This window comes from Cynocephalus volans, chromosome 6, assembly GCF_027409185.1.
Source record: "Cynocephalus volans isolate mCynVol1 chromosome 6, mCynVol1.pri, whole genome shotgun sequence".
NCBI classification, from domain to species: Eukaryota; Metazoa; Chordata; class Mammalia; order Dermoptera; family Cynocephalidae; genus Cynocephalus; species Cynocephalus volans.
The window spans coordinates 58,094,874-58,116,078 of NC_084465.1; the positions used below are offsets into that span (position 1 = coordinate 58,094,874).

The 21,205-nt window shown below is 32.1% G+C and overlaps 1 protein-coding gene across 1 annotated transcript in view; it reads right to left on the minus strand.

The window, feature by feature from the left end:
• SEMA3A (semaphorin 3A) overlaps positions 1-21,205 on the minus strand; it is a 200,575-nt gene that overhangs the window by 7,911 nt on the left and 171,459 nt on the right. Inside the window, exons 13-15 of the mRNA XM_063100149.1 lie at positions 13,299-13,340; positions 9,550-9,707; positions 6,092-6,159 (exon numbers count right to left, since the gene is read on the minus strand). Of these exons, the coding sequence (XP_062956219.1) occupies positions 6,092-6,159; positions 9,550-9,707; positions 13,299-13,340 (268 nt within the window). The remainder of the gene's footprint in view (positions 1-6,091; positions 6,160-9,549; positions 9,708-13,298; positions 13,341-21,205) is intronic.

Genomic DNA, 21,205 nt, shown 5'->3' on the forward strand with positions numbered 1-21,205 from the left:
CAGTTATTTCATCACATTTTAATTTTGATATTCTTCTCAGTAATATTCAGTGTGAAAGTCAAGCAAGGGAAAAGAAAGATGCTGCCCATAAACTCTTGGTGACATAGAAAACTCTAGTTATGTACTACTTAAACATAAACTACCTTAGTTAGGCTTTCTTTACTGGATTCAGGATAATTTTCTCCAGAAATACAACAGGTGCTTCATAAGTAGAAAATACTCTAATTTGACTTCAGGTGGATGAAAAACATCTCTTTAAGTAGAAGTAGCTCAAAAAGGCATTTTATGGATGAATCAATTTCTCTTGGGAAGACATAAGCTATTTAAAAATTTTTTAAAATGAAGTCAAAAAATCTGATTCATCCTTAATATTCATGTAGATTTCAGAACTGAGTATTAAGATACGCAACGGGTGATTTAATTATCTCATGTAGTATAGTGTACTTAAATTCCATAATATATACCAAGGTATCTAACACGGATCATGTTTGGTTCTTTATCAAGATAATGCATAGTACAAGTTTTTCCAGTGTTTAATAAGATGCTTATACTAACTAGATTCCCCATATCTGTGACCATATGTTTGCATGCATGCACCAAGAAATGTATGTGTGTTAAAGCACATGCAAGTGTGATTAATCCATCTGCTAGAAATATGACCAATATATGTGAAGTTTAATGGGTGTAATTTTTCAAGTATAGAAAGACTCAATTAGTAAAATCTCAGAGAAAATTTAAACTTGTAATTTGTCAACTTGTTTAATAAAATCAATTTAAATTTGAAACTACTTTGTTTTCTGCTCTAAATTAAAATCTGTCTTTGGTGCTGGGAAGTATTTATCAGCCAGAAGATAGCATTTAGAATTTTAGAATTCAGTTGATACAGTTTCACAGATTTCTGTGGGTCATACTTAAAATGTGCTAGTGTATTTATAGGTAGGTAGATAGATTGATAGAACCAGGATGTTTTAATTTTATTGTTCGTAGGTAATTATTTTATTGGATTGAGTCACTAGAATCTTATTTTTAGAGAGTATTAATTTAAAGTATACTAATTAAATTGATGTGTTATGATGTTAACTATGAAGCCATTTGAATAGTTATATTTAACATTGTACTTGATATCTATGGTATCAATGGTTGCAATGCTTCTTTGTATAAGGCCAGCTGCAACTCAGTTACTTAAAAACCAATATCAATATGAAAATATCTACTGTAATATTCATTTAGTTTATATTAGACATCTGTTATGTTTTATTTTCATAATTTTACAGCAAATGAATTACCAAAGAGATCACAAATAATCTTTATGCCAGAGCAAGATTACCATAGGAACACTTAACTCTAAAGAAATCAGGAAATGTGGACTTTAATGTTTCATTTATTTCCCCAAGAGATATGATGGGAGATGGAAAACACCCACTCACTGAAGCAGAAGGTTTTCATAAGCAAAAATGAAAATACTCTCTTTTTTTAAATGATACATGATCCTTATAACTTTCGGAATTTAAAAATATACAGCATGCTTAAAACATCTATGTTTACAACAGTTAAATTGTAGGCATATGAACAGGTGATCTTTCATCGCATACTTCAATGTAATAAAGAGCTAAGAGAGCACAAAATATTTCAAACCTCTTTGCATTCATGTGTGTGCCTGTGCCTCACACACATATAATATGAATGATCGGAGTGTTTGCCTAAAGTAACATCAGAAGATATCTACTGTGATTTTTGATTATCTACAGTGAAAATACTTTCAAAAAGAGTTTATAAAAATCATAGAAGATGATACTGTAATGATTCGATTCTACTATGCATGCTTCCTTACATTTTAACATCTCTGATATCAGAATGTGTCTGAGCTGATCAGAGTTGAAGTTGCTTTCTTCCAAAAAGAATTCTGCCAGACATGTGGGGCCCTATTCACCTGATACCTCTTTAAATTAAAGACCCTGTCTGAGGTTTTGGGTCCACCCTGTTAGTGTGAATACAGAAAGTAAACCTCAATAAGTACCACCTTATGGTTCAAGGAATGTTTTTCCCCCTTTTTTATCTCCCATGATTATGGCTGAAACAGACAATTTTCCTTGCTGTCTTCATCTGCACAGGAATTTATTTCTTCTTTAGATTACCACTGAATCACTTTGTGTTCCAGTTTGATTCTGGGATCATCTATTAGATTACACATCTTGGGCAGTTTTTCTTTCTTAGCAGTAACACACAATAGTGCTGCATTTTATGTTCAGTGTCATCCTACACTGGATGAAATTTGTTAATTTATTAAGCTTAGGAATTTTTTAAAGACTGACTTCATGCTCATCTATCAAATTCATCAAATCAAGGCTCCTCTCTGGGCTAAATGCTCAGATTCATAGCTGGAAGAGGCTAAGGCATATATCACAACAGCAATGCTACAAAATACTAAATTTACAGCTCTGCAGTCCATGAAGATGGCACCGCAAAAATTATTTTATGAAATTTGGGAATGATTTTAATACCAACCAAGACATAAATTGAAATGGGCTAGTTGTGGAGATAATTAAGAAGATTGAATTCTATGGACATTTTACTGTAAGATGCTAGGAAGGAAATGCATTTATGCAGAACAGCCAAAGGAAGTATTAAGGAGTGAAATTCAATTATGCCAATGAACTAGAAGATAGGACATAAAATATATCAAAGTTCCAGAAATCTAAGATGATGTTTTAATTTTTAAAAAAAAAATAGTGGTACTTATGGTACAGCTTTTTCCTTTCTGGACATGTAAATCAGTATGGCTGATTCTTCTTTGAGAAAGAAGGGGGAAAAGAGGTAGTTTAGAGATAAATTGACTCAGTCATTTTCTTGAATGTAAAGTCAGACAAGCTCCAATTTTGTGCGCAGCAATCATTTGGGGGAAGGGAACAGATTGGAAACAACGTGAGATTTCTTGTTAGCATCGTGTATGAGGTGTGAGTGGGAAGACAAGACTTCCCAGCTCATATGTATTTAGGGTTTGATACTAAAAGCTCCCTAGGTGAGTAGCCACCAGTGATGGAGGAAAGAGTGCTGGGATCAAGGCAAGTGGAGGTGGATTTTTTTATTTCACCTGGGCCAGTTCACCAATAGTGATGCTTTACATGAGAGGGAGGAGAGTACTGAGTGAGGGTTAAAGGTTTCATCTAAAATGAAATTTATTTCACCTTAATTCTGAGTTATTTTATATATAGTCTCTCTATTACTACCTCAGGATATGTAAAATATAGAGTGTTACAGAATATGTTTACCATTACAGCTGGAACTGATCATCTTGAAGTGTGTAATTTGGCTTGGTGTTGCTTAGCAGCTTTCCGTGAAAACATCGCATATCTTTATATGTTTCCATATGAGCACATATATTTTATTGAATGTGAGAAGTGACATTAGCAAGACAACATACATGATTTAACAGGGCTGGGCTCTGGATTTCTGCCTATTTTAGTTACAAATATTGACATCAACTATTTCAAGATATTTCACTGATTCCTAATGGTAAGATTCACCCTGGCCAAATGGGAATGCCTGACTTAGTCTTCAAATATTTGAAATTCACGTAATCTATGGTGTATGTGTTTTTTGTTTCGTCAATTAGCAACACAAGCAGACAAGAAATAAAAAAGGCTTCAAACAAGGAGTGTTTTATTGCTGCAGGGCTTCTTGGACTATTTTACGCTTTCCTCCCATATATCACAAACATCTACTTGGAGCTGGCTACCCACACACTCTCAAGAGACCCTGTTACATTGAATTACAACAATTCCCCTTTCTCCCTACAGTATGCATTCTGACAGAAGAATCAGGAGAAAAATTTGTTCGTGTTCTCTTCACTTTCTATAGCTAAGCAATTCGATGTGTCCAATTTTCATAGGTTTTACCCACTCTGATTTTATCCAAGTACATCTTTAAATTTTGAAACACTCTCCAAAGCCCATGCATTCAATGGTGAACAATATTCATTCATCCATGGTCTCACTCTTTCAAAAATCCTTTGGTTGCTTTTTTCTTGTGGGTATATATACTCATAACTCCAGTATAAATATCAGTTTGAAATACTAAGTGGGTCTATGAAGGGACTGGATTGATAAACGGATGGATGTTTCAGTAAGATTATATACACAAGGGTACTTCAAAAAGTTCATAGAAAAATTCATCTTATCTTTTAATTCTATTTTTCCACAAACATTCTGAAGTACCTTGTACATATAATCTCTAGCAATTTTTAAAACATAGCATAATGCCCTACATATAACGGTGTATACTTAATATTTATTGATTAATGATGTTTCTAAAGAGAAATTTTATTTCTGAATATTATGGTATTAATAATAACAATGCATGATTTAGAGCATTTTTCACAGTACGTAATAGATGCTATTAGTTCAACTCTACTGAAAAACAAAATAATAAGACAAATACCTATATTATAGCTCAAAATCTTTAGATCAATCATTTATTCAAAAGCTATTTACCGAATATTTATAATACTCATGATATTGTATGTGTTGTAGGCCTAGAGATACAAGAGTGAGCAAAATAACATGGTTCATTTTTATCTGAAGATTAAGGTTTGATTAGAAATGAGTTCCAGTTGCATCCTCTTGTGTTTCTTACTTGTTACTATCATTAACTCTCTACATCTTAAACAAATACATTCTTTAATATATGGTACTTCTTAATACTTCATTGGTAGAATGGTGCTGATTACAATTTAATATTTTTACATAAAGTAGATTAATGGAAGACTAGTGAATATTTCATTGTCCAATTGAAATACGCCATTTGACAAATTGAAAGAAGATGTGTCAATAAATGCACCATACCTGTGCCAGACAAACAGTCATAAAATTTACTCCAATTTAGTGATTTCTTTCTTGTTTATAATGAGGACAATAACAGATAAGAAAGTCCATGGAGAGAAAATTTTGCAAGCAAAGTGGGTCAAAACATTGGTTTCATTCATGGTTACCTGTCTCCTGGTATTGATACCCCCTAACATCCCTAGGATTATTCATGAATTGGATACCACCACATCCAGATTATGCAATTGCAGCAGGGGCGGGGGCGGGGGGTGGTGTTTCTGAGTTTCAGTAAGGTAACTAGGTTTTGGAATGCATGCCGGTGTACTATTTGTGGCAGTGTTCCTTAACATTCATGAAACATAAATATTCTGGACACATAATTAGTAATCAAATCAAAGTTTATTGATAAAAAATATTAAGGCTACTTTTAGAGATAATGTAAAAGGCACAAAAAATTAATAGGGTAATTATGTGCAGTTAGAATGTTCACATTTTACATTTTAACTATTTTTAACGATCAAGTGTTCATTAGCAGTTTTGTCATTGGTAAGTTTCCCCAGCAGAGGGAAGCATAACCTCATTATTACTTTCATAAATGGTTGAAGTAAGGAGAATGAGATATCACTACAATTTTGCTGGATTTTATGTGAAGATTGGTTGTTGTTTCAGCATTAAATAAACAACTATGATATTAAATAGGCCTTGACATATTTTAGGAAGTATAAAATGAATCTGGTTCAAAATGTCCAGTTCAAGGGAATATCCTAACTAGTAACTCATTGTGAAGACATCTACATTATATTCTACTTGGCTGTGATAACCAATAACAAAATATAAAGTTTGTATCATCAGTAGAATAATGAATAATCTGTATCATCTATTTTAAGATTATATTTTCTTCTTTGACATATTTTAATCTACATTATTGTTGCCTGCTCCCTTCAGGTTGCTACTCTGTATGAAAACTATGTACTTAAACCTGGCTGCTTTCTGTTAATGCAAGAAAGTTGAGCTTTAAATCTCATAAGCATCTAAAATCTTGAATTTATCGTAGTTGTGAGTATAGAATATAATTCAATGCTTTGTGTTCTTTTTGTGTTCTTTACTATTTTCTTTCTGCTGGATTTTTTTTTCCCCCTCTTCAGCAGCATGTCTTGAAGTATTCAGGGACAGATGTGTGCAAAGCACACATGTGTGGGTATGCGTGATCGCTTATAATTGGAGTGGTGATCTTGGTGTTACCAGGTCAAAAGAGGAAAAATGTGACTTACCATGGTGTTGCAAGTCTGAACAGTGAGTCAGTGGGTCTCCATTTCTTATATCTTGTCGTCTTGTGCGTCTAAAACAATTACATTTAAAAGGTATTATTTTATCTCTGTTTTCCCTGTTGGGAATTTGTCACAAGAATGAGGAAGAATCAGAAACCCGTTATTAAATACTCCAACAAGGTATAGGAAGAGATGCATCTATACCTGACTAAAAGATGTTTTAAAAGCAGTTTATCATAACTGTAAGAGCAGTCTCTGAGATAATCAAAATGTTCTAACAATGTATTAAAGTCTTTTGAAATATTGATAACAGAGAATCCATGGCTTTTCACTACCAGATGTCAATCAATAACAATCTAGCATCTAGAAATTCTGGGCTTAACTTCCAAGAAAAAAAGCAGAAAATTTAGGATAGCAACCCATTTCTTCAAGACTTAACAGAATTAAACTTTTTTTTTCTGATTGTTAATGAGGGAGTAAGCGTAAAAATTAAAATTCTTATTAATGTTCTTTTTCTTAATGCTTCTACATAATCCCTTAAATAAACTCATAATTTTAAGACAAGAGATTCTACTTTTAACTTAGTTTTAAAATTTCTTTTTTAGTTGCTTTATCAGTCTTTTTTAAAATAACAGTTTATTTCATGATCATATGGCTATGAGTGCAAGCCAATTCACCTGCAAAGTGAATAGAAAGAAAAAAGCAACAATACGTGTTGGACTTAAGGACTTTTGCCAGAGGAAGGTGAAAGAGAAGAGACAAACTTATCTGTAAGAGAAATTTTTACAGCAAATTTTAATCTTATAAGCAAAATTTGCTTATAAAAATCAAAATTTTTTTCTAATTTCTCCTACTCACATCATATGTTAGTTATAGTCCATTCTGGCATTTTTCTCTATACTTTGCTAATGGTTGACTGGGAAGGAGAGGTGGGCTCTAGCCACTGTGGTGCAAAAAAAGACATGTAGTTCAATGAAGAGTCTAAAAATGGGGATTGGCTATGTGTAACAGACTGGAAAAGACTGGGGGACACTTGCCCAACTGTTTTCTGTAGCTATTTTAATGAGTATTGTCTTGTTGTAAAATTAGTTACCATTCCTTAAAAAGAACTCTCACAAAGGCCAGTGAGAATGGCAAATATGGAATTTGTTACTGTACTCATAATTTTAGAAGTCTAAAGTATTTATAGATTTCTATTTGTAGAATTAGTGAGACTATCAAACAGATGTTGCACATTTCAAAATTGAGCCAACAAGAGAACTTGTGAAACACGAACCACAAAGAATTTGGGAAGGCATTTTTCGCTGCCATTTAAGCTTTTGAAAAATACAATCACAAAGAATATATACATCATGATGTCTCTAAACATCCTTTTCAAAGATGTAGTGTCAGATCCATGAAAGTGGATTAAGGAAAGTGTGTAAGGCATAACAAAAATGTGTTAATGAAAATTCCTTAAATCTTGAATTAGGTATATAAATAATAATAATATATATGTTTAACTTATTATATAGTTATGATTTAAGAAAAGCTTAAAATCGAATGGATTATTGCTAAATTAGGCAAAATTATACACTTTCACTTGAAAAAAAATACTCATTTTTAGTTCAAATATAATTCCCCTTTTTTTAGGCAATGTAAAAGCCACCCAGAGCTAAATGTTTTTTAGTATAGAACTTTAATCTTAAATAATTTAATTTTATTGCTGTTATGCCTGTATATCACTATTTATTAAACTATCCATGATTTCTTAATCAATAGACATTATCTCCATACTAAGTTTTTATTTTAAAGTTGGAATTCCAGAAAAATTAATGGGTATATGAAAGTAATACAAACATCTTATCATCTCAATTGATAATAATATCATCTGAATGTTGAAGGCTTAAGAATATTTAAGTGTTTCTTAAATGGAATGAATTAATACTACATTTACATTTAACATTATTAACAAGATACTGTGTTTTAAACCATCTGAACTGATTATATGATAGACTTAAGTTGTAGATGATTCAATACTTAGTTAATGTTATCTAAAGTGTGTAATCAAAAGATTTAAGTAGACACTAGGGCTATTTCTTTCTTCTAATATTTTTTCTGAACATTTAAAATGATCTAAATGTTGTAGAACATATCTCAGTAGCTATGGAAAATCCATATTTATAGCTTCTTTGAAAACATTAGCTATAATAAGAAATAAACAGAACAAATTATATTGTGCCTAAAATGCGGTAGCTCGATAATGCTGGTTTCTATTTTGTGTTTCAATATATTAACATGAATGCCTTTTTTCTTTAGGCCTACATTAATGAGATACTATATATTTTTTTCATCTACCACTGTTCATTTCTTAAACACTGGTAAGTATTAGTAGAGAAGGTATCTGTCAGTGAGTAGCAGAGGATTTGTTGAGATGGCTATTTTGTCAAGTCAAGAAAATGTTTTTTATTTTTTAAAGCAAAAGTAAACTAAGTGTTTGTATAACTTTTTGGATGTGTCTAGAATTTCTCTGTAGTATAACCACGTTTCCTAAAAATATCACTATATTAAATCATCAAATATGCGTTCCTAATGCATTCAGTCTTGTATAGACAGTAACTTGTAGTTATGTTTCAGATAACTTTCTAAGCATATCTTAGCAACTTAATTGAAGCATGTCCAAAAATATACTTTTAAGTACTATCAAGAGTATACTTAAGATATATGTATAATGCATATATACAGATAGGTATTTTATTACATGGTTTTATATTTTAAGGTCAAACACTGCAAACATAAAATGATACTCTGATAATATAGTGTAATTTAAATTTTCTTGAGTCAAACAAAGATATATTTTGAGGTATTAATCAATATTACATATATCACATATAAACATGTGGTACTTTCAAAAGTAGGAATAAATTCTTCTTGACTTTCTATAATTGGGTCTCTATATATTCCCTAAGACTATAAGAGAAAATAAATTTCTTTTTCTGAGAATTTTATGTTCAAGGACATAAATTGCCTTATTTAAATTTAAAAACAGGAGAGATTGTTGCTGGATGAAAAAGGACATTTGTTGGACAACAGAGCATTTTGTTCAAAAAGCACCAGGCTCGGTCTAGATTCTGTTCATGACTTTCTCTGTAGCTATGGCCCTCAGTTTCCCCATTTGACATGAAGTTGCAAAACTGTATAATTTCCAAGTGTAAACATTCAGGGATATTACTGTCTTAAATTTCCCTCAATAATTTACTAAAACCATTTGTTCTATTATATGCAATATCCAACTTTCCTATTATCCATTTTTCTCATTGTTTTGACTATTTTAAGATAAGGGGGAAAAAAAACATTTACCCCCAATCCTCATTTTATTTATCAGGAAAAGGTGATGTAATTATTTAAAGAAAGCTGTTCCAAAAATGCAATCAGGTAAGGTAACTAGCAAACATTTTATTTATGTTTAATATGTTTCCTACCTCTTCGCAGTGGGAAAATAGCGAGAGCATGAAGAGCCATCCCAGGCACAGTAAGGGTCTCGGGCGAGGCAGCACTCTGCACAGGCTTTCCCATAAATGTCACATCGGTGGAGGGGGAGTTGGGCAACCCCAGCAGTTGAACCAATATATAGTTGTTGCTGCAGAAAGAGTTACTGTTATGGCAAAAACTATCTTGATTTTTAAATCTCATTTTTCTTTTACAAAATTTTTTTAAAAGCCTATTTAAATGCAACTTATCAAAGACAAATTATATTTATGAGTTTTAAAAAAATATCCCATTATTGTTTCATCAAAAGCCTGGAAGATAATATGACACTTTAAAATGGGGCAAGCACAAAGTCTCAATATTTGACTGAAACAGATGTCTTTTATTAAATATAAAACAAAGGAAAGATAAAGGAATACAATAATATATCAAGCAATGTAATATGCAAATCTTCTGTTTTTGTTCTTAGCAAGTTTGCTTTTTCACTTCTACTGTTTATAATTTTGATTAACCAAAAAATCTTCATCACCATGTATTCCAGATGGGCTTAAGATGGGAACTGTTTGCCTTTGTCTTCTGGATGACCTATTGCATGGCCTGTGATACTGTATGCCTTCCTATGAGAAGGGAAAGGGTGATATTTTGGTACTTGAGTTTGAAAGAAGTTTTGGCTCAACACCGAGAACTGTTCTGCCCTCACATTACCTCCAGGAAGATTATTTTCAACAAAACTTATAAATTATTTTTCATCTGAAAGATCATCAAAGAGAGGAATCAAGTACCCTCTGGTGCTGTCTACCAAACTAAAAGCTGAGATGTAGAAAAAGCATTGTATGGGGCATTGGGGTACCAGCATTCTAGATCTTGCCATACATTAACTCTCGGTGTGATCTTGAACAATTCACAATTTTTTTTTAAAGATTAACCTCCTAATCCGTAAAATGAGCATGTTTAAAAGATCTTTAAATTATTTATGCAGATATAACATTCAATATTGCCAGTATCCTCAATGAAATTGAAGTTACAGAACAAGGAAGAATATGGAAGATTTTTTAAAAAAATTTTTTTCTAGTAGCTACTAATTCATACAACTTTAAAAATGTCTTTAAAAAAGATAAACCAATGTAGCATATCAGCTGCAAATTTATGTAAATACAAAATGAAATAAAAATAAAATTATTTTTTGATTTCTCTGCATTTACTGTAATTGGTACCATAGCTCCCTTTTCGGGCACTAAAGTATTGAATAACTAACTATACTAAGCCTTAAATAAAAGTTATGTAAATACTGAAATATGTAGTAGTACACATGGAAAGGACTTCAAAGGTGTATTTTAACTTTTCTAGTATGTAGATGAAAAATACATTTCAGAAAAGCCATTCTCTGGACAATGGTGTGCTTTTTAAAATATTGCAAATTATCTAATAGTCAGCAATGGATACTTCAGTACGTTAAAGTAGCATTTCCAAAGACTTTCATATGTAACTAGATAAGCTGATTACAAGTAGACTGAAGTATCTATGAGAATCTAAAAAATTATTCAAGTTATAAGTAGTGTTTACGTAGGAAATATATCTGTGTTCAAAGCTAACCAACACACATACTTAATACAAGAAAACAAAATAAGAGGGCAAAAATAACACAATAAAAATGAAACCATTGTGGAAGCATTTATCTTGATAAATATTGCTATTCCATTCCATAAATAGGGAACACAAAGTTATAGCATGTATTACTAGATGTTCTACTTTTCACTATCTTTAAATTTTACTATTATATTAAAAGGTTCTATAAATCAGGACAAATTAAGAAATTATGTTAAAGTCCCCGGAAGGAAAAGATGGAGTATTGCCAAGCTTTTCCCTCCTATCCTTATTTCTTTCTTCCAACAGCATTTTTCTTCTTCTTTTTTTTATTTTAATGAACTTAGATTCTATTGAAGGCAAGCAATTTCAATTTGATAAAAAATAAAACAAACACATAATATTTAAACCATAATGGAATTAGTTAGAATGGGGTAACAATATCCAGAAGTTTGGTTGGCAATAGTGAATATGGACATGTCATTCTACATATTGTGGTCATAGCTATTTTAAAAAGCTACTGATTTACATTGGTCACACAATTAAAATATATCTATGTTTGGCCAATAACTTTTAAGAAGCATGAATAAAATTCATATTTACAGATGTTTAAGGATATGACATTTGAGTAGAAAAGGAGTCATCTAAATAACAATATCTAAATCTGTTATATTCCTTTAGGAGAAAAACAGAGAAATAATACATAGAAAAAATAGAAAACCAAAAATTGGGCCACTGAAATTACTATAGTGAAAACCTAAAGTGTGATAAAATGCCAAAAATTAAATGCAACTCAATGCTATTTACATTTTACCATAATTCTGCAGGATTATTAATGATGGGCAGAAATAATTAAGCTATCCAAATGAAATATAGGGGAGGCTTGCAGGCACCACTGAGCATAATACAGTCATTGGCAAGCAACCTGGTGTGCTTTTTCTGCCCAGTTTAACATCACCACAGGCTTTCTCACTATCCTCCTTAACAAGTCGTGGGCTGTAAGCAGGAGATGAGTTTAATTAACCAGAAAATTAGTTGCACCACTACTTGTTTCTCTTGAAACTACTACATCATTTTTAAAATGCCCATAAGCATGAATGAAATTGAGTCATATCCGAGTGAAATCAAATTCCAGTAATGGGAAATGAAGGCTAGAGACACTTTCTTCCAGTATGGTATTTAAATTCATACTGTTTTTGTCTATTTCTTGGTGAAATGTTACATTAATAGGCAATTTTTAGGTAGTTTTAAAAAATTAAAACAGAAAGAAATGCTTTACAAATCTAGATATAGTGGTAATGTAATTAAGATTGGCTATTGGACCTAGCAAAGAATATATAATTTTAAAAATCATTATGGGAAAGAATATCCCAGTCTAGATTCCATCCTGGAAATCCCCGGATTTCCTTGCCAACATCTGACAATTTTTAGATTACAAGAACAGGTGAACACATACTTATGAAGTATAAAATAACAGTTTCAGGTCAATAATATCTGCACTCTGACTACTCTAAATATCTTGGAGATTATCAATCTATTTTGATATGTCTGTGAGGAAAGGATGCAAATTAAATTTTATTGGAACAGTAATTTAGTATCGTATTCAATGGGCAAAGCATGGTCAGAGATAATACATGTAAACAGTTCAGAAATAAGATTAGCCAGATTATTCTCATATTTTACAATTTGAGCTTTTACTATAGTGACTGTCTTCTGGCTTTTTCTGTTAAATTATTCAATAATTAATTTCAACTCCATATCCAAGCCTTTTTATTTTTTTAAATAGTTTTCATTAGAAGTCTAAGTAAGGTTTATGGGAAAAAGTATATAACCATGAAAGATAAAAAAATAATTATTAAGTATTTCATAAACTATATTACAGTGACCAAAAGAAAATACTATAAATAAAAATTTATAACAAATAATGATCCAGAAATATGTTTATAGGACACAGATGAAATTGTTGGAAGGCATGGGACAATGAAAACTATCTTTAGTTTTTATTCTACCAGCTTATTGTAAGAATGGTATTACTTCTCTCTTCCTTTCTTGCATTTGTTAACAAATCTGTAAAATTTGATGAATAATTACTATATCTAATTATTTGAAACACAAAATTAACAAAATGCAGAATACTGATCATAAAATATAATAGTACCTGCTTAGTAGAAAGCTCCATTGCTGAAATAGTAGTTGGTTCCTAAAGAGGAAAAATAAATATGTGAATTGTTTGGACAATTAGAAAAGTCAGCCGTTAATAATTAACACAAGGCACCTATGTACATTTTCAGAGACAGAACTTTAGTGCCCACAAGAAGCAATATAATTGAGAAATAAGACACATGAAAGAAACTGCATAGAAAGAATCCGCATTATCAAATATGTGCAGCTAACAATAAGACTGTGTCAATATCATCAAGTCAAAGACTGTCAGGAAAATACTTGTAGTTGAACAGTTTGGGTTTGTTGCTTGTTGCTATAAGGGAGACTACAGGACTGCTCAGTAAGAAAGTGTTAGAAAGAACATATTTTGGGCTTGTGTTATCAAGGGAGGGTTCAAAGAAATAGGGCTTTGCTCTGAGTCAGATGCTGTCAAAAATCAGGGATAGTTTGATAATTAGGTATCTTCATAGATCATTTAGAAGGAGGGAAGAATGTAAGAAGTAAGGCTAAAGCTATGATTGGTATAGAAGTAGCAGTCATTCATGTTAGGCAGAACAGGGGGATTCTGGTCATTTTTATGGTTTGGACATATTCATGTTTTTGTCTGTGTTTAGGCCTGATTACACAATAGTCTTGCTTTTATCTTGATTCATCATGGTCTCAGAGTGGCTGTCTGCTGTTGGTGTTCTGTGAAAACTGTTATGTTCAGCTGGAGAACACTGCGGTTTAGCTGAGAGTGTTAGGCCAGCCCCTAACACCACCAACAGGAGCTGATAATATTAGGCCAGTTTCCAGCTGTCAAGGACTGCAAGAGCTCTCTTGGGACAAGGTTATTTTATTGCTATTAAAAGGACTGTTTAATGTAAAGATGATCAGCACTTCAGTTCCTTGCCAGAGAATATAATCTCTTCAGTGTCTATCCACAGGTTAACATAGAGAAGTAAGAACTAGGGAAGTAACAATCACCAGTGCTCTTTGGTAAGTATTCTACCTGGAGCTTATGGTAAACGTGTATGCACTTGCATACATAAATCCTGTTATTCGATGAATGTAGACTACTAAAAAGCTATACGCCTGAATATATTAGCTTAAATCCCTTTAGATTCCCTTTCTTTGAACTGTGCACCATCATATCTTTCAACAAAGATTAACGTGAAGCTAAGAAGGATATTGCTTGTGGGTCTCAGAGGGTCTGATAAGAAAGAGGGTCAGGTGGGAAGAATGATCCTTAAACGCCTCATGGCTCAGGTAACCTAAATTGAGCCCTGAAAAAAGTGTGAAGAGCTGGACTCTGGAGCCAAACTTCATGGACTCGTACTGTGACCCACACCAGGCCAGAAATGTGATATTAGGCAATGTAGTAAAGTCCTTGTAATTCAGTTTTCTCATCTGAAAAATGGGTCTGATGGTACCTTCCTCAAAGAGATGTTGAAAAGATTAAATGAGTTAATACATGTAAAACACTTTACAAGTGTGCTTGTTGCATAGTGTTTATTCAGATCTCCCCTCCCTCCCTCGCCCTTTCTCTCTCTCTCATACACATTATATAATAAATTAATAGATTATTAATTAATAAATATATATTAATCATCAATAAATTATATAATTTATCTTATGTCTTGTGAGTTTTCCCCACACCCCAAAGTGGACTATGGGGTAAGATCATAAAATCTTGCAGGCACGGAACAGGAGTGAGGAACTGAAGATTGAGAGGAAGGTGGAAACGTCAATAACAGGGTACGTTATGAGAGTCACCACACATAGAAATTCTGAGGATAGTAGACAATGATTCTCAAAATTGTCCACTGAGATTTGTACCAAGAAAAGTATTTATTCATCCCATCACTCATTGGATGTTCTCAGGGGTATTACATCTCCCACATCCCCAGCCGTGACTCTTGCCTGTCTTTTGGCCTGCTGGCAGAGAGGTCCTGGAGCAGAAAGTGAAAGCTTCATATTAGGAATTGGATATGAGAAGGGCCAGCAGAGACATCAAATATGTCTTATTAATTGGCTGTTCCCCTCAATTTGGGACAGGGATTTTGGCCATTTAGTTCACTGTCATTTCCCTAGCACCTGGGATTGCACCTTGTATTTACAACTCTCAATAAGTATTTGTTATGAATGAATGAATGAATTCTCTATGAATTTCCCACTTTTTCTCTTATCTCTTCAACTTACCCCACTATGCTGTATTCCTTCCACTTAATTTGTATATAAGATGAAGACAGCCATGTCATGCAGTCTTTCCTTGATCCTTGTAGCATATCTGAATTTTTTTCAGATATAATCTAAATATTCTATACTCACTGTCTTTCCTTGTTCTTCTCTCATCCAATGTCGTCCACCCCTCAAGCCATTGAGTCTAGCCCTTGTTCTTGAGAGGTGGCCTACTATCCTCAGAAGCAGAAATCACCAGTGAACTCTGTATCGCTGAATGGGCACTTTTCTGTCTATATATATTTGGGGTAGGGGGAAGGCCAGAAGGGGATCTGAATCCTTGACCTTGGCATTATAAGGCTGCACTCTAACCAACTGAGCTAACCCGCCAGCTCTCATCCGTACAATTATGATTGGACTTCTTTGTTTTCTATGGCACTATTGATGACTTATTTCTTCTTGACTGCTTTCTTTCTTAAATTCTATTATGCTTTAGAATTCTTTTTACCATTTTTAATAACCTTTATCACAGTCTTCTTCTCATCCTCCAGCCTTTCCTTACATGTTTGCCTGCCTTTGCCCACCTCTTTCCACTCTCTTTTGGATGCTACCCTCTTATCCTGGTGAGATCATCCACTCCTGTGGTTTTAATTACCCCCATATGCTGCAGGATGGCTCATCTCTACTTCAATCCCTGACAGCTGAGCTGAGAACAGATTTTTCTTAACAAATTTTAAAAAACCTACCTGAGACACAAATGAGAGAAATGATTTGGGATGTACACTAATTCAATGGGATAATTTCGAGATTTCCCATAATTTCTTATTTTTATAGCCTAAATGAATTATATCAATTATTAAATATAATTTTCTATAGGACTTATCAATCATCAAGACAACTGTGATGCAAGAAATGTCTACCAATTTTATCCATGTAGAGATTTAATCTTTAGAATTTAGTAGTATCAAATCACAAAATAAAGGGGCAATTCATCACAGATATTCAGCTTTTAGAGACAAAGCTAAAGATTGTATTTAGGTTTGTACAATACTGGAATCAATTAACCAAAACAGAGAATTTAAAATAGCTAAGAACATTTTCCATAGCAACTTCTTCATCCCAACAGTTTCACATGAGAAATAGTTATGTTATTTAAGCAGTTAACTTCATGCAGGTTTTCATGAAATAAATTTTACAGTCAAGGTGCAAGGAAAGAGCTTCGCAGGCAGAGAGGAATTAACAACTAGTGTAATTGAAGTGAAAGTTAACTCTGTCAAGTTATTTTAAAATATGAATCTAATTAATATTCATACATTTCATATTCATTGACAATGCAAAAAGCCAAGTATCTATAAGGCAGAGAAAATGAATTATTTTGTATATAAATTGTAAAACATAAAACGAGCCCTAGTACACTCCAAACTTGATTATTTCATATCATTTCAACATTCTAAAATTAAGATCCTAGAATTCCTTAATTAGAGGAACCTTATTTATTATTTAGACCAGGAAACTAATAACAATTTGGAGTAAGAGGTACAATATGCTGCCTGCAGTTGAATTTTAATAGTGTATTAAAATGACATCCATTTAAATAAACTATATATATATTTTTTTTTTAAATTTATTTTTGAGAAATAGCTGATGGTGAATATGACTTCCATTTAAAACAGATGTAGTTTCATAAGCATTGTTTCCATGAAATTGGTTTCAATTGCAAATTTAATTAGCGTTCGAGTAAAAATGAAATTAAAAACTTAGCATCTTTTCAAGATTTTCAATGACTCCCATTTACCATATTATTTTTTCTAGATACTTATATCTAGTCCTTATCGAACTTTTTCACTTGCAAAGCTTTTCAACCTGTTGATCCCAGGAGATTCTAACATAGCTCACTGGATGCTAAGCATGTGGAAGCTCCTTTAGAATGAGTTAATAGACTAGGTTTTGGAAAGCATCAATTATATTTTACATTTGAATGAACATAAAACTCATTTATTTGCTCAGCTGTTCATGGAATATTGCATAAATTGGGTTTAAAATGCATGTATTATCAATGTAACTACCTTGTAATCCTTTGCAGTCAATAGGACTATAAATAAAGCCCATTGTCCTATGTGCCCATCAACTTTATGTAACACTTAACTGTCTCAAAAGTAAAACCCTCTGACTGAACAGAAAGGAAAATACCTCACTGAATAGTTAAAGTAAAATCAGCATATGTCAGGTTTTTATATCTTCTGAATTTTCTTAAAATATAAGGTGTACATGTAGAATTTTCAAACATTTTAAGCAAGATTTTCATCTGCATAACGAGTTAAAAATGGCTACCATTTACTAGTAATCTTATCTTTTAAAAAAAACACTTTCAAGAAAGTGTTCATAATCATGATTTTCATTATGAGATGAAGAAAGTGAGCTCATTGGACTTTAACCAACTTGTTCAGAATCACATAGTAAATATAATTCCAATTCAGATTTATGATTGCAAATCACATTTGGAATTAGGTTGTGTCTTATTGCTTCAATACCATTTTGAAAATTTAATGGCAAATCAAAACCATTTTTAGAGTCTTATACCAATGCCAATTTTATTTCATCTCTTGTTACCTATTAAAATTTTACTCTAAAATGGAAATTTTTATTACCAAAGAATATTTTTCTTTCTGTACTCTGAATGAGATTTGATTTCACCCAGAATAAAAGTATCTTGTATGTAACTGAAACCACTGGAATGTTCTGTGATTAGCCAGGGTGTTTTCCTAAAACCAACTTCAAGATGGCAATAGGCATAGTACTGGTTTTAATTCAGGAATTTATACGAGGTTTGGTTATTCAGTCTAGCAAAGGCACATAATAAATATGGTCTCATGGAGATGATAATACAGTAAATAAAGTAAATTAGTTGGTTAACATTAAATGTCTTTAAAAAAATAATCCGAGAGTATCAGATACTACCATGAACCTAAATCTGTACCTTGTCTATTTATCTTGTCAAACTATCATAATGCTCAGGTTGACCCTTCTTTATCATATTTTATTTTAAATGGAACTTACAAGGCTCAAATATAAACATAGAAACTGTACATTTCTTTGCTTATTCACTGTATATGGTTATCACTTTAATGTATTGTGGGGTTTTTTTATCCTACAGTAAAATTAAACAAAGTTTGACACTGAAATATTCCAATTGCTAGACCACAATATATGTTTGAACTTTGCCTGATAGAATAGAATGTTGAAAGTAAATATTTCTCTAAACTCTGCCCAAATATGTTTTGTCTACTTGAGTGCCAAAGAAATAATAACAACAATAATGCTTAACACAGAATATAAAGGAGAACTAGAACAGGTTTTATGGAAGGAGATGTGTTCCAGGTTGCAAACATCTTTTTACGAAATTGTAGACTCATAAATACTCATTTTCATGCTTGCACAGTATTACTTACTTATACTTAGTTGTTAGAGACTGATTAAGAAACTTTCTAATGATATCTTTAATGCTATTCAAATGTCACCCAATAGTTATCACAGGTGTGAGTTGATTGTGTATTTCTCTAGAAACTGCAAAATACTAACAAAATCCAATAGATAATAAAAACGTGTATTTGAAAGATTGTTGACTTACAACATTTCATGATTTTGTTAAAAGTCATTTAACAGGTCGGCTTAAATTAATATCTTTTTAAGTTAAAATTTCTAATAATGTACTAGAGAAATTAGCTAAGATGTAAAATATAAACTTAAATTCTTACAGATATGGAGAATAAAAATTAGTTAGAATACAGTTCCACTGTAAAATTATGCATGTTCTGATTCACAAAGTCTCAGAAAATAATTAAACGATAGAAAAAAAGAAACATTTTTAAAATGCCATGATGTGACAATACAGTTGCACAAAATAAAATTTAATTGTTCTAATAGATAAAAAAAAAATCCTTGAAACTAAGAAGGGTCACATATAAGATGCATGATGTCAGGGACCATGTTTGTAGTGTTATCTCTGTCACCAGAACTTAGAATTGTGCCAGGATTATGGTAGATACTAATATATATTTATTTACAATTGAATTAATAAATGAACCCTGTTTTAATGGTATATGACAACTAAAAGGAAATATGCAAAGGAACCATGATAATACCAAAGTAATAGAGTCTGGAAATAATAAATTCTTAGTTAACATAATATTTTAGTGTCTCCTGTAAATTCATTTGCAAAGGTGGTGGCAATACAAATCCCTAAGTATAAATAGTTGATAAAGTTTTTTTCTGCTAGAGATTAATATGGACCAGAATCAGCAGGATATCTTGTTGCTGTTCCTAGTTTATCTTCTTTATACTCTGGCACCTAACTCTAAGCATGGTCTCTTAAAGAAGAACCTGATTTCTTAATTTCTCCTATTTCATTCTTTAATCAATACTTATTCATTCATTCATTTAATAAATGTTGGTTGAAAAGATATTTTAGGCTCTGGAGACATAACAATGAAAACAAGACAGCAATTTATATATCTATCCCTAAGTGCCCATAATTTTTTTGCTAAATCTAAATGAACTCTATAATAACTATATAGTCCATTTGGGTAATTGTAAATTTTTTTAATTGGTAGACTAAATTATCAATGTGTCTGTTCATAAAAGTAACTTATGGGACACATTGAAGAACAGGGAATAGTCAACAGTCTCTAAGAGACATAAATAAAATAAGGCCAAAGTACCTGATTTTTAAAATTATGATAGAGTTATGATGATTTTATTATTTTGAAGGCTTAAATCAAGGATTAGTAGAAAAAGCTACTGGAAGTATAGCTCATTTTCAATTTAGTTAAACTAAAACAATGAAATTATATTAATAATACCATTTGAGCATAGTGCCTGCCACTGTATTTGGTGCTTTACATACAGCATCTCCAATTCTTCCAGTGTCCTAGTGAAGTAGGTATTATTCTCACTATTTTACTGATGGGGAAGCTGAGTTAAGTGTTCCAAACAGAATTGTCATGGAGCTAGGACGGAAGAGACTAAACTCCATTAGAATACTGTTTATTTGGTTCTTACAAAAGGTTTATGTCAAATTTATCAGCTATATGTTTTAATGCTAACCATGATTGGAATTGACTGAATATATATTAGAAGCTTGCCAAATTATTCTTCATTTTCTCCTTAAAATACCACTGAATAGTGAGCAAGAGCCTATTGGGTTAATACATTGGTATAGCAATACGGGTTTAACAGAAGTCTTGGGAAGAATTTGCTTACCATTAAAATACCGAATACACTGAAAATTTTAAACCAGGCCCTTTATTTTATAGGTAAACTATCTGAGACACCTGGAGACTAAATGAGATCACTTGAAGTTGGGATACTCAATCCAATCTTTTCTCACCAATCTTTCCTTCCCACCAGTGTCTTCTAATTCAGGTTTATTTTGTAGTTATACATTATTTTATCTCTGTTTTTATCAAAAATTAAAACAGCACCATTTATAGGCATCTACTTCCTGACATGCCCCATAAAAAATTCATATATAGGTATGCTTCAATTCAAACTATCCCTATTACTGCCTGTCTAAAAGGAAGAACAGACATAATGGTATGTGTTACACTAGCCCAGTTCTCCTCTTCCCCTTCAATCCATATCCTGCCACTTCTTCCCCCAAATCCCGCAACCCTGTAAACTCTTACCTGGGCCATGTGAGAGTCAGGACAAAGGGACAAATATCTGTACATTTCTTAAGTGTGT